This window comes from Maylandia zebra, linkage group LG3, assembly GCF_041146795.1.
Source record: "Maylandia zebra isolate NMK-2024a linkage group LG3, Mzebra_GT3a, whole genome shotgun sequence".
NCBI classification, from domain to species: domain Eukaryota; kingdom Metazoa; phylum Chordata; class Actinopteri; order Cichliformes; family Cichlidae; genus Maylandia; species Maylandia zebra.
Window position 1 is genome coordinate 61,406,090 of NC_135169.1, and position 14,605 is coordinate 61,420,694.

Genomic DNA, 14,605 nt, shown 5'->3' on the forward strand with positions numbered 1-14,605 from the left:
TATGGATGATGTTCTTTCAGTGTTGCACTTTGTAGACGCTCCCTGAGCCTCACAGCCAGCTGCACATGGACCAGCTGACATTACCCAGCATTAGAGGCGGGTGTAAAAAAATGGATTTTCCTATTTAAATGGTTTGAATTTGAATAAAGCGATGTTGGTTCATTCAATCCTGAATCAATTTTTAATATAAATGTATTTTGCCAGAATCTCAGGTTAAAGCTCCCAAAAGTATTTCAACAACAAGCAAACAGATAAAACAGTAAATGAGAGCAGCTAAACACACAAAGATGGAAACACAGAGCGTGGATCGTTCACTCGACGGCACGTACACGGACACGCCGTCGGGGCTGAAAGTGGACAGCTCACAGATCCTGAAGCTGCAGGTTTCATCTGTCTCCAACCAAAACTGACTGAACCAGCAGCAGAAGAAGATCCAAACTACGCTTTACGTTTGATGAACATCGTCATGAATTCTCTGACTTTGACGTTTACTTCCTGCACAGCTCTCTCTCTCTCAGTGTACTTCAAGAACAGTTTACCTTCAAAAATCTGTTTCCTGCATTATTCACTGCTTATTACGCACCAGTCTGCTGTTGTGTTCACTGCTGTCGGCCTCCGAAAACAAAGCCTCATTTCTGCTGTTCAATACTGAAGAAATTTAAACCTTTTAAAATGATGACAGATTACAAACTCTCAGCTGTGTCTGTAATCAAACCTCTGTAACTTTGCTTCCCTTCAGCAGCATCAGCTCATGTTCACATGTTGATTCATGGTTTGCTTCAGTTTTTGATGGACTGCAGAATATTTTGAAGGTTATCTGCTATAAAAAGCCAGAACAGGAAAATCTGCTTCATGTGTTTCTGTTTGATCCTCAGTGACTTTGACACAAAGGCCTCTGCTGTGATGATCACACCTCTGATCAAGTCTCACAGTGTCAGCTTTGTTTTTATACATATGGATATGTGCTGATAAATGATCAGAATTATAATATTTCCCACTGTCTGCTGTGTGCCGTGACCTTTGACCTGCTAAAGACAGTCAGCTGTGGATTATTCATTGTTGTGTCTGATACTTAGAACTGTGAGGAAGAACACTACACAGTTAATCAGAGTCCCCTCTCTCTGAATCAGGAAAGGTGGGCAGGCCGCGTGTGGGCCGCGGGCCATACGTTGAGTCTCACTGTTTGAAATGTGAACATTGTTCTGCTGCAGTCAATGGACTAAACCAGAGAAGAAGAAAACAGACTTTACCATGAAGATCCTCAGTGTGGATCAGTATAATATCAGCCTGATGTCTGCAGTTTAGTGTCAGCACAACTTTCACATCATATTCATCTCAGCACAACTAAAACATGCTGACTGACCTCAGAGTTTCAAGTCCACATCCTGGACTCTCCAGGAAACCACACAGATGCTTCACTCCTGAATCCTGCAGCTTGTTGTTCCTGCTCAGGTCCAGCTGTCTCAGATGGGAGGGGTTGGACTTCAGTGCTGCTGCCAGATAATCACAGCTGATCTCTGACAAACCACAGCTCTCAAATCTGTATAAAGAATGAAAGATGTAAGTTTATTAGACAAAGTGTGAGCTTGAAATCATTCAGTGTTTCATCATCTGTTCAGAGCTGAAGAAGGTTCAGAATGTAGAAGTTTAGAAAATGGAAACTCCAAACAGCTGAAGCCAACAGGAAGCAGCTTCAAACAAACACAACAAGAGAAAAAACTCTGAATGTTTCACATTAAAGTCATACATTTCTCATAAAACCAGGACAAAGACCTGAAAAAGTCGTGTTTTTCCTTCCAGGAACCACAAGGCTTCACTTTTAAAGGTGAAGTGTGAAAGAAATGGACATATTTGAAGTCCAACACCTTTTTCCAGTCACATTATTAAAGCAGACAAACTACAAGCTCATTTTCATTCCAACAAGTCATCTTCTGACCTGGACTAACAACACTGGTCTCTATGTGCAGCTGGCTGTGAGACCAGTGCTCAGGGAGCGTCTACAAAGTGCAACACTGAAAGAACATCACACACTCATTTGCTTCCAGCACTTTCACACAAACATCTACTGTCATTATTGTCACCAAACTCTGTGGATCCTTTATTGCAAATTCAAATGGGATCAAATGGTCAGACAAAAGAGGGTTATGAGGAAATATGATGAAATGTTGTGTATTAGCAGCAAGTTATTGAATCATTTTCCTCAGAAACCAAACAAAATGATTGACAAACATGTTTTTACAAACTCAGTGTTGGACTTGGATCAGCAGGATAAGCTGATGTTTAAAGGCATTTGAGTCTCGCTGTATGAGAGTCCAGTTATTACTCAATATTTATGGATGATGTTCTTTCAGTGTTGCACTTTGTAGACGCTCCCTGAGCCTCACAGCCAGCTGCACATGGACCAGCTGACATTACCCAGCATTAGAGGATAAAACAGTAAATGAGAGCAGCTAAACAAACAAAGATGGAAACACAGAGCGTGGATCGTTCACTCGACGGCACGTACACGGACACGCCGTCAGGGCTGAAAGTGGACAGCTCACAGATCCTGAAGCTGCAGGTTTCATCAGTGTTACGACTGTTGTCGTAATTATATGTAAATTTGAGTGTGCAGGTGCTCCTCCATGATTGGTGCATCCAGGGTGGGTGGCTGGCAGCAGATAAGAAGATACCGCCAGGGACTGCCATGTCATTCATCTTTGGCCCAACCCAACCGGCAGACTGTTAACTGTGTCACTATGTTGATTAATGTAAGAGCATGTAGGGGTGGACCGCCTTTTTGTTTGATCAGTTTTCTCCTGTTTTTGTTAGGCAGGGAGGAAAGTGATTGTCGTTTGAGTTAGTTCTTTTGTGTAGGTAAGTTGTATTTATTCCTGAGATAGGCTACCTTATGTCTGTTGTTGTGGCCTTGGGTACACCCTGAAGTTATGATATGCTCCCTTCCTTTGTTTAACTGCACTCATTGTAAATAAATCACTGTTACAAAGTATTAAGTGTGTGACGTGCTGCTTGGGGGTGGACGGGGATGGATCACCCTTTATGTTGTGGTCTGGCCGCGCCTAGACGGGCCATAACAATCTGTCTCCAACCAAAACTGACTGAACCAGCAGAAGAAGATCCAAACTACGCTTTACGTTTGATGAACATCGTCATGAATTCTCTCTGACTTTGACGTTTACTTCCTGCACAGCTCTCTCTCTCTCAGTGTACTTCAAGAACAGTTTACCTTCAAAAATCTGTTTCCTGCATTATTCACTGCTTATTACGCACCAGTCTGCTGTTGTGTTCACTGCTGTCGGCCTCCGAAAACAAAGCCTCATTTCTGCTGTTCAATACTGAAGAAATTTAAACCTTTTAAAATGATGACAGATTACAAACTCTCAGCTGTGTCTGTAATAGAGATGGCACGATACCACTTTTTTATGTCCGATACCGATACCGATATCATAAATTTGGATATCTGCCGATACCGATATGAATCCGATATAGTGTTTTTTAATCAACAAAACTGTTTTTTAAAATATCTTGCTGCATTTTGCAAGTCTGCAAGTTCATACTCAAGTTTAAAACAACAACTACACTAAAGCTATTCTGTTATACCTGTATGCAAAAAAAAATATTTCATAGTTCAGCAATACTGATCAATCTAATAAACTTAAACCTACACCATCCTCCCTATTCTGGTATTTTAAAGAGTACTTAGCGTAAATATTAAGCAACCTAACTAATAGGGTTCCAACTCCCAGCAACAACAAAAATAAATAAATAAAAAATAGGGAACCACCCCTCACGCGCCACCTCATGATGCTTAATCGACGTAATCAACCTTAATTTGATGCAGTGTGAAAAAAATGCACAGAAATCAATTATTTTTCAAGAAATATTAAATAGATTCAACATCTTTCTTCAACAAAATTGCAGACTGCACAGATGGTATCTTCCCAAAGTAAAAAGTACTATAGCTTACTAGGGTATATATTAGACTTAATAGTCACTATATACAGTAATTGACTTCTATTCATTTTACATCAAATTAAAACTTTGGGTGTCAGATAATTATTTATTAAAAGCTCGACATTTTAAATGAGAATAAGAAAGAAAAGTATGTCTTTGTGCCCCCTTTTCCCTGTTCATGCCCTATCGGCCCCCCTGGCTAAACTTTGCTAGATCCGCCCCTGCACAGTTACCAGCCGTCAGCTACGTAGAAAAAGATCCTGGAGTAGAAAGTAATAATAAATAAATTCTAACAACAGCTTATCAAGCTTAAACGTTCTGCTGTTATTCAGCCACTGGTTTCCTCTTTCTGGTGCAAAGTGGGCCAAAAACAAACAAGAGAGACGGACTCGCGACAGAAAAGCCGATCAGCTGATCATTTAAGCAGTTTCACGATTGAAGTAGCAGCCGGAGAGCGAGAGGCAGTCGCTTGTTAAGCTTAACGTGGGAATGCTTTACAAACATTCAGAGATGGACTTACACACTTGCTTTACTTCTCTCGGGGATAACTTTGTCGGAGATGAAATGCCAGGTTGCTAGCGAAGCTCCACATGCTATCCAGACCACCGACAGGTCCCGCATGCCACAGCTGCTCTATCACGTGATGCATACTGCTCCGACGTGCTAACGTTCTGAGGTGAGTTACGGCGTGTTGCAAGTTTTGCGAGGTGCTTTCGTGATATTTAATGGATCGGATTACATTTTTTTTTTTCTCCGATATCCGATCCAGTAATTTAGGTCAGTATCGGACCGATACAGATACGTAATATCGGATCGGTCCATCTCTAGTCTGTAATCAAACCTCTGTAACTTTGCTTCCCTTCAGCAGCATCAGCTCATGTTCACATGTTGATTCATGGTTTGCTTCAGTTTTTGATGGACTGCAGAATATTTTGAAGGTTATCTGCTATAAAAAGCCAGAACAGGAAAATCTGCTTCATGTGTTTCTGTTTGATCCTCAGTGACTTTGACACAAAGGCCTCTGCTGTGATGATCACACCTCTGATCAAGTCTCACAGTGTCAGCTTTGTTTTTATACATATGGATATGTGCTGATAAATGATCAGAATTATAATATTTCCCACTGTCTTCTGTGTGCCGTGACCTTTGACCTGCTAAAGACAGTCAGCTGTGGATTATTCATTGTTGTGTCTGATACTTAGAACTGTGAGGAAGAACACTACACAGTTAATCAGGGTCCCCTCTCTCTGAATCAGGAAAGGTGGGCAGGCCGCGTGTGGGCCGCGGGCCATACGTTGAGTCTCACTGTTTGAAATGTGAACATTGTTCTGCTGCAGTCAATGGACTAAACCAGAGAAGAAGAAAACAGACTTTACCATGAAGATCCTCAGTGTGGATCAGTATAATATCAGCCTGATGTCTGCAGTTTAGTGTCAGCACAACTTTCACATCATATTCATCTCAGCACAACTAAAACATGCTGACTGACCTCAGAGTTTCAAGTCCACATCCTAGACTCTCCAGGAAACCACACAGATGCTTCACTCCTGAATCCTGCAGCTTGTTCCAGCTCAGGTCCAGCTGTCTCAGATGGGAGGGGTTGGACTTCAGTGCTGCTGCCAGATAATCACAGCTGATCTCTGACAAACCACAGCCCATCAATCTGTATAAAGAATGAAAGATGTAAGTTTATTAGACAAAGTGTGAGCTTGAAATCATTCAGTGTTTCATCATCTGTTCAGAGCTGAAGAAGGTTCAGAATGTAGAAGTTTAGAAAATGGAAACTCCAAACAGCTGAAGCCAACAGGAAGCAGCTTCAAACAAACACAACAAGAGAAAAAACTCTGAATGTTTTACATTAAAGTCGTACATTTATCATAAAAACAGGACAAAGACTTGAAAAAGTCGTGTTTTTCCTTCCAGGAACCACAAGGCTTCACTTTTAAAGGTGAAGTGTGAAAGAAATGGACATATTTGAAGTCCAACACCTTTTTCCAGTCACATTATTAAAGCAGACAAACTACAAGCTCATTTTCATTCCAACAAGTCATCTTCTGACCTGGACTAACAACACTGGTCTCTATGTGCAGCTGGCTGTGAGACCAGTGCTCAGGGAGCGTCTACAAAGTGCAACACTGAAAGAACATCACACACTCATTTGCTTCCATCATCCAACCTTAAGAGGAAACAGAGACGCCTCCCCTTCAAAGTAAAAGCTGCTCCTTTACGACACAGTATCAAAGAAAGTCTACAGTATAACATAGAAAAGACAGAACAAAGTTTTGGTTTTTTTAAATTGTGCAGAAATGAAACTACACTAAGCTCAATTATGTGACAAACATTTCATCCCATGTCAGTTTGGCCTCATCCTGGGCCGGATTATCCAGCACACACTCTGACCACAGGCCCAGGGGCCACGCACAGCTGGGCTCCATCCAAGAGACAGGAAACAAACCAACACAATAATAAAAAGCACCATGTGATCTTCTTACATCTTCAAGACAAACATAGTAAAAACATGAGCATATTTGTTTCCTGATAAAATGATGTGACAGGTAGAACAGAGTAAAGTGGTGGTGTTACAGCCTTTCTCCCCTCTGCTGCCGAGGCTGTTAGTCTCTCCCAAACTCAGCTACAGGACTTCCAAATGAATGAAAGCAGCAGAAGTGGCTTTACAAATGAAAGAGAAAGAGGAGAAGAAGAGGAGAGGGAGGCCACCCTGACCATCACTCCAGCTGAAAACATCACACTTCCATTAAAGTTGGTGAGAAAATGTTGAGCAGGATGAGCTGCTGGCTAATCTGGAGGCTGTAGCAGCAGCTCACAGTCACAGTGGATTTCCACTCATGAAAAAGCTCTGGCTGCTTCATTTCTAATCTCATATCAGAGACTTTAATGCTTCACTGAAGCTGTACTGTGATGCTTCCATATTCCAGTGAGGCCTCCATAATGGTTTCAGCTGTTCTGTACACACACTGTGTGCCCTGTATGGCTCAAAGTCTCTGCAGCCTGTTTTTATCTGCTATCATCAGATCTTCATCATCCTCATTCACATCCCTCACACACTCTACAGCCTCATCAGCACTGACTTCATCTTCACTGACTGATGGAGCACAACATGAACCTGTGGAGGCTGAAACACTGTCCTGTCAAACATCTCCCCGTCACCACTCCACTTCTGTCAGCCTTTAAATGAACCCTGCTCAAGTCTGTCACTTCTGTTTGGAGCCAAAAGGAAAAACTGTTGTTCAGTCGTTTGGAAAGACAAGATTTCTGAAAGCACTCAAACTTCTTCACGTTTGTCTTCAGACACATCCTGAACATTTAGGAACTAAAGAAAGTTTCAAACATCAATCAAAGACCTGAAATATAGAAAAACAACAACAGCCGCAGTCAGTGAACTCACCTCAGAGTCTCCAGTCGACAGTTTGGACTCTCCAGTCCAGCACACAGAAGCTTCACTGCTGAATCCTGCAGCTTGTAGTTGTTACTCATGTTCAGCTGTGTCAGATGGGAGGGGTTGGACTTCAGAGCTGAGGCCACAACTTCACAGTGAGACTCTGAGAGTCGACACTCAGTCAGTCTGTGATGATAGAAAATATAAAATGTGTTATTATAAAAGCAGAAAATCTGCATTATAAACACAGACTGAATGTATATGAAGACAAAACAGAGTGAGGTCATAATCTGATGAATCTGCTCTTCATATATATATCATATATAGACAACAGCGCCAATATGATGGTGTGAGGAAGAAGCTGCGGGAGATTGGATTATGGAAACACAGGATCATTTACCCGGTTAGGTTGCTTTTGACCAACGAGGAACGTACGCAGGTATTCGATACTCCAGCGGACGTGGACGTCTACATCAAGAGCCTTGAACAAGTACAAAATGCTTGATAAGGCATATGATGGTAGATCAATAACTCTGCTCTAACTATATTTACGCACTCTAATGGAAAGAACAATTTACTATATTGCCAAAGGATTACTACATAATGCTGGGCTAGACTTTGGCTATTTTGTTTTCTTAATAAGAGTTACTAGTAATTTCACTTACTGTGTTAAATGTGGGAGAGTTAAAACTTGATAAGGTGGATTTATTTCTATTGTTAATGTAACAACTGTTGCTAAACGCGGGTAATTAGTTCCTCGGCTTAGAGTGGTCATGTTTCAAGAAGAGAACGGAAGTATTTTTGGGGTTAAGGGATACCTGTATGTTCGTATTCAGGCTGGGGTGTGGGAAGGGTTGCTCTCTCAAATCGATAAATGCTCAACATGGTATAATATCTTTCTTTTCTTTTTTGTTTTTTTCTGTGTATATATATGTGTGTATTTAGTTAATAGTATAGGTTAATAGAAGTGAATATACATGACAGAAGTCTTGATTGACTGTGCTTCTTGGAATTGTAGAGGTTTGCGCACGTTAGTAAAAATAAAACAAGTCACTAGTAGGATTAAGAATTTAAAGGCCAAAATAGTGTTTCTAGAAGAAACTCATATGCTAGATAGTGAGATAAATAGAATGAAACGTAGATGGCCAGGTCAAATATTTTCAACGCCTACTCCTCCAATTCCAGGGGCGTCATGATAATGATTCATAAATCTATACCTTTTCAAGTTGAGCACGTGCTTAAGGATAGTAATGGACGTTTTCTAATAATACAAGGTAATCTATTCTCCACTAGACTAAATTTAATTAATATTTATGGCCCAAATGAAGATAATCCAAACTCTTATAGCAATTTATTTCTTAAAATCTCAGACTTGCAAGGTAAATGTATAATTGCGGGGGACTTAAATTGTGCTCTGAATCCACAGAAGGATAAATCCTCAGGCATGGATAATACTCACAATAGAACACGAAAGGTGATCAAACAATTCATGAAGGAGTTAAATTTAAGTGATATATGGCGAGATCAAAATCCAACCAAGTTGCAATACTCTTGCTGGTCAGGTACACATAAAGCGTACTCTAGAATAGATTACTTCTTGGTATCAAATGAGTTGGTTCATTTTATAAAAGATTGCCAGTATAAGGAAATAGTAATTTCGGACCATGCAGTCGTTACTTTGACTTTCATAGAACCAAAACTGATCAAGACTCGATTTGAATGGAGGTTTCAACTGAAGTGGATGCAGGATAAACAGTTTCTTGAGTTTTTAGGCAAGCAAATTAATGAATACTTTGAACATAACTCAGATCAAACATCGGCAAGTGTAAGATGGGAAGCCTTTAAAGCATACTTAAGAGGGCAAATTATAAGTTATACTAGTAATAAAACAAGAGAAAGAAATCAAAGGATAAATTATCTGGAAGTAAGAATAAAAAAGTTAGAAGAGATTAGCTTTCAATCAGGTCAAAACAATGAGTATATTGTAAAAGAATTATTACTTTTGAGAACGCAATATAATGAAATGACAAGTGAAAAAGCAGCTGTTAATTTATTGAGATTAAAGCAACAATTCTATGACCAAGGTGAAAAACCCAGCAAACTCCTGGCATGGCGTATAAAAAAGATGGAATTCAAAAAGGCAATTACAAAATTAGAAAATTCAAATGGTAATACTATAGTAGACCCATTAGAGATAAATAATGCATTTAAAAGATTTTATGAAACGCTATATAACTCTGAACTCAATAATGTAACTAGAATGCAATCTTTATTTCTAGATAAACTTGAAATACCAAAAATTTCAGAAAAAGACAAAGTAAATGTTGATAGGCAAATTAGTATACATGAAATTATAGATGCAATAAACTCCTTAAATGCTGGCAAAACAGCTGGTCCAGATGGATTGCAAATTGACCTTTACAAATATTTTAAAGATAAATTAGCACAGCCCCTCTTAGATATGTATATAGAATGTTTTAATAATGGCAATCTTACTGACTCATTAAGGAAGTCCCTGATAATACTGCTTCCTAAACCTGGAAAACTAAATAATAAGTGTGAAAATATGCGTCCTATAAGCTTAATCAATACAGACACTAAAATTATTTGTAAAATTTTTGCTAAAAGATTAGAAAGTATTCTTCCAGTTATTATAGGGGATGATCAAAATGGATTTGTTAAACATAGACAGGGTTTTCATAATGTAAGACGAGTTTTAAACATTCTTCATAATCAAAGTGAGCAGGACGATACAGCCATTCTTTTGCTTGACGCGGAGAAGGCTTTTGATAGAATTGAACGGTCATATCTTTTTGATGTCATTGTTAGATTTGGGTTTGGAAAGGTATTTCTGCATTGGATCAAACTATTACATTGTCACTCTGTGGCTCAGGTTAAGACAAATGAGATTATCTCTGAACAATTTGATATTAAAAGAGGGTGCCCGCAGGGTTCACCTTTATCTCCACTCTTATTCCTTTTAGCTATTGAACCTCTGGCAATAGCTGTTAGAAACAGCGGACAAATACAAGGTGTTAGGATTGGTAGAAAGGAACATAGAATTAATTTTAAATTCTATTTTAAATTCAGGGAATTTAAAATAGAAAGTAGCTCGTCCACAGAAGGACTGGTAGCTCCCCTTACGATAAGGGTTCAGATCGCGCGAACAGGTGTGAATGTGAATGTGTGTGTTTAGTTAGTTAGTTTGTTTGCTTGTTTTAGTCAATCTTAAATCATGCTTTTTATTTGTTTTTGTTTCTAATGTCTCTGTAAAGCACTTTGAATCACCTTGTTGTTGAATTGTGCTATACAAATAAATTTGCCTTGCCTTGCCTTGCCTAGAATTGCTTTATTTGCTGATGATATCATAATATTTTTAAAGCAATTAAAAAACTCTGTGCCCGATGTAAAGGATTTATTAGATCAGTTTGGGGTTTTCTCAGGGTATAAAGTTAATGTAACAAAATCATCATTAATGTTACTTAATCAAGGGTACAATCAAAACGTAAATCAGAATGTATCTGGCTTTACTGTTAACTCTGAATTCATCTATCTCGGTATTAAAATAGTTCCTTCATTAAAAGATGTGGTGGTACTTAACTATAATATAATACTACAGAAAATTTCCAAAGATTTGGAGCGTTGGATAAGTCTACCACTATCTATTATTGGAAGGTGTAATAGGGCAGCCCTTAGCGGCTGGAAACACAGTGAGACAGACCAAGGCAAGTGTAGTGGAACAAAGTATTTATTCGCTATACGGCTCTCCTTACAACAATTAAATGGTCGAGCCTCTTCACAGCACAAAAAATATCCCTCTAATGACAACTGGCAGCCTTAAATATGTTCAGCTGTCACAGACTTAACCATTATTCCACTCTCAGGTAAATTCTTAAATCCCAACCTTCCACCACAGTATACAATATATCAATAAGAATAAATAAATACATAAATACATTTTTACATTTACATATTAATAAATATTTCACACTTTAATGTTACACCAAACCCACTATTATAAAAACCCAGAAACCCAAGCACAAAAAGATTCACCACACTCTCTTTACCAATGGTCTCTCCCGGAACCTTTAAATGGTGTCTGGACCCCAGGGGAAACATTTGCCCAAACACCTTGAAGAGGACACAGGCAAGAAAGGTGAGTAATCATTAACTTACAAACACTTATTTGCACCACTTTTATCCCTAGATTTCACACACACGTTTGCATTAGTTTTCCTTACTGGTAAACCTTAATCACAATCTCAATCACCATTCTTCTCTCCTGACAGACAACCACCACATTCCTTGATGAGGAGCAGCTGTGCAGGATCTGAAACAAGGCCACCAACTGATTTTAAAATTCCCAATAAATAGTCAATAAATATTTAAACTTCTTGTGTGCAAATCCATGCTTAAAGTGCAATGCTCATAAATTGCTTGATAAGGTGCTTTTAATAAAGTGAAAGGTGTGCTCTAAAGTGCTATACAGACAATACAATATAAATAAATGCAGTAAGGGAGTCCTCTTCCTTACAGAAGGATAAGTGTTTTGGAGCGTTGGATAAGTCTACCACTATCTATTATTGGAAGGATAAGCGTTATTAAAATGAATGTATTACCTAAACTGTTGTATATGTTTCAAAATGTCCCACTGGCTCCTCCTGCTGGATTGTTTACTAAATTAACATCACTAATCAGAGAGTTGATCTGGAACAAGAAGCAGCCTCGTATTCGTTTGTCTTTGTTGTACCTTCCCTTTGATACAGGGGGGTTGAAATGCCCCAACTTTTACTGGTACTATTTGGCTATTCAATTAAGGACAATAAGATTTTATTTTTCATCCCAAAATACCCCGTCATGGGTGGGGATGGAAGCAAATGCTCTTAAAATGCCATTAAATTTGTACTTATATTCTGCGAAATCCAAACAGTTAAAGAAAGAAACAAATAATCCTATAGTTCAAAACATGATTGAAGTCTGGTTTACAATAAAAGAAATGATGAATATTAAGAACAATCTCTCTCAGTTTAGCCCCATCTGGGGAAATGCCTTATTTGTACCAGGAAAGTTGGATGCAGGGTTTCAGGATTGGGCAGTAAAAGGTGTTAAGAAAGTGGGTGATCTGTTTTGTGATGGAGTAATGATTTCATTTGAGGATTTAGTCTCAAAATTTCAAATCCCCCAAAAACACTTAAGTATTTACAAATTAGAAGCTTTATTTCATCTATGCAAAATAAATCCCTTAATGTTCACCAGTTAAGTAAGCTAGAGGAGTTTATGGTGAAAAAAGGTGGTAATAAAGGCTTAATTTCAACATTTTATAATTGGATTGTTTCTGCCTCTTCAGAAACATCAGTTTCTAAGTTGGAAGCTTGGAGAAAGGACCTAAATATCAATATTTCTGAGGAGACATGGAAGTTAATTTGCTTAAAAGCACAAAAACAATCAATTAATAGTAACTTAAAATTACTACAATACAATTGGATCATGCAAACATATGTAACACCGGTGAAACTGAATAAATATAATAATAGAATACCAGATACATGTTTTAAATGTGGAGAAGCCCGTGGAACATTTTTTCATTGTATATGGGAATGTAGAATTGTTTGTGCCTTTTGGCAGGAGGTGATGAACAAAATAAACCAAATTTTAAATAAAAAGATCACTTTGGATGTAGAAATGATGCTACTACAAGTGTATCCTAAAAATATTAAATTAACAACCTATCAAATTAAGTTTATGGATTACTGTACATTACAGGCAAAACGTATGATTGCAATAAATTGGAAAACATCAGTCCCTCCTGCTATTGGCGCTTGGATAAACTCCTTGACACAGTGTATGGAAATGGAAAGGATTACGTACTTTCTGAAAAATAAGTTAATATATTTTGATGAAATTTGGAAGCCATTTAAAAAAATTTTAACAGTAGTAAATATAGAACAACTTATGTAGGAGAGTGGAGTAGGAGGAAATTGTTTAGCATGTGCATGCTATTTTTATTGTTTATTCCTATTGATTATAATCTTCTTTTTTTCTCTTGAATTATGTATAAATGCCACATATGGTACATTGTATATATATTTCATGTGAGCTTGTTCTTTTTTCTTTGTTCGGAAGAGAGCAGAGTGGGAGGTGAGGGTGGGGGAAAAGGGTTTCTATTACAACAGCATATTATCGGAAACTACCTTTGTATGTTGTTGCAAAGTAATAAACATTAAAAATCAAAAAAAAAAAAAAAAGGAATCTGCTCTTCACATCTGTGCTTCAGCTCCTCTTACTGTGTTTGACATGACACAACGATTGAGTCTCTCTCAGACCTGCAGACTTTTAATGAGAATCTTTGTTTGGCTTTAATCTGCAGATGAAGGAGGAAGATGGTGTCACATTTAGGCTTCCATAATGTCCACAGTCTGTCACTGAGATCTGATCCAGAGTCAGAGTGAAGACACACATTTGGACTGTTTCCTGTTTTGACTCCAGAACATTTTGAATGAGTTCAGCTCAGTGAAGAGTTCCAGCTGGAAAGATGATCTCTGTTTGCTACCTGCTGTCAGGTACGACTGTTCACGTCCACACGCAGGAAAAACCTGCTGACTGTTACCAAACGGAGCAGAAATCTCATCAGTGGAAAATAATGATGAATGAACTCAGAGCTGCTGATATCAGATCTGATTTCAGGGGAACTAAACACAGAAATGATTGGCTCATTTTAGCTTTCTGAGCCATTATCTGCTGGTGTGTCGCTAGTTGGCAGAAAATGATTTGTATTCCTGTTCAGGGCTTCAGTGTTTATGAGTCCAGATCCAGGTGACAGCAAGTCAAAATGATGTTACCTGTCCGTGTCCAGCAGCAGCCTGTATTCACTTTGAATATTGTTATAACCTGACATGGATCAGTTTGTCTTTGATTGGTTTGTAAATGTCACTGTTTCCATTGGACCTGAGTGACGTACAAAGACAGAGAGGGAGAGAAAAGAGAGAGAGGATGGAGACAGCAAAGAGAGAGCAAACACTAACAGGTGAGAGTGGACAGGTGACCAAGGTCAGCAACCAATCAGAGAGCTTCTGTTTGACCCACAGTCACTGATGATGACTGCACATAACCAAGCAGTGTGTTACTCTGATATCAAATATGGATCCTGCTCTTATAATAACAGGGCTCTAGAGTGTGACCAATTTGGTCGCAAATGCGACCAAATTTTTCAGTGGTGCTACTAAAAAAAAATATTTGGTTGAACCACCTGTTCGG

The 14,605-nt window shown here is 38.6% G+C and overlaps 1 protein-coding gene across 1 annotated transcript in view; it reads right to left on the reverse strand.

Annotated features, from left to right (window-relative positions):
• LOC143416884 (uncharacterized) overlaps nt 1–14,605 on the reverse strand; it is a 463,686-nt gene that overhangs the window by 175,508 nt on the left and 273,573 nt on the right. Inside the window, exons 13-14 of the mRNA XM_076882531.1 lie at nt 5,444–5,617; nt 1,364–1,540 (exon numbers count right to left, since the gene is read on the reverse strand). Of these exons, the coding sequence (XP_076738646.1) occupies nt 1,364–1,540; nt 5,444–5,617 (351 nt within the window). The remainder of the gene's footprint in view (nt 1–1,363; nt 1,541–5,443; nt 5,618–14,605) is intronic.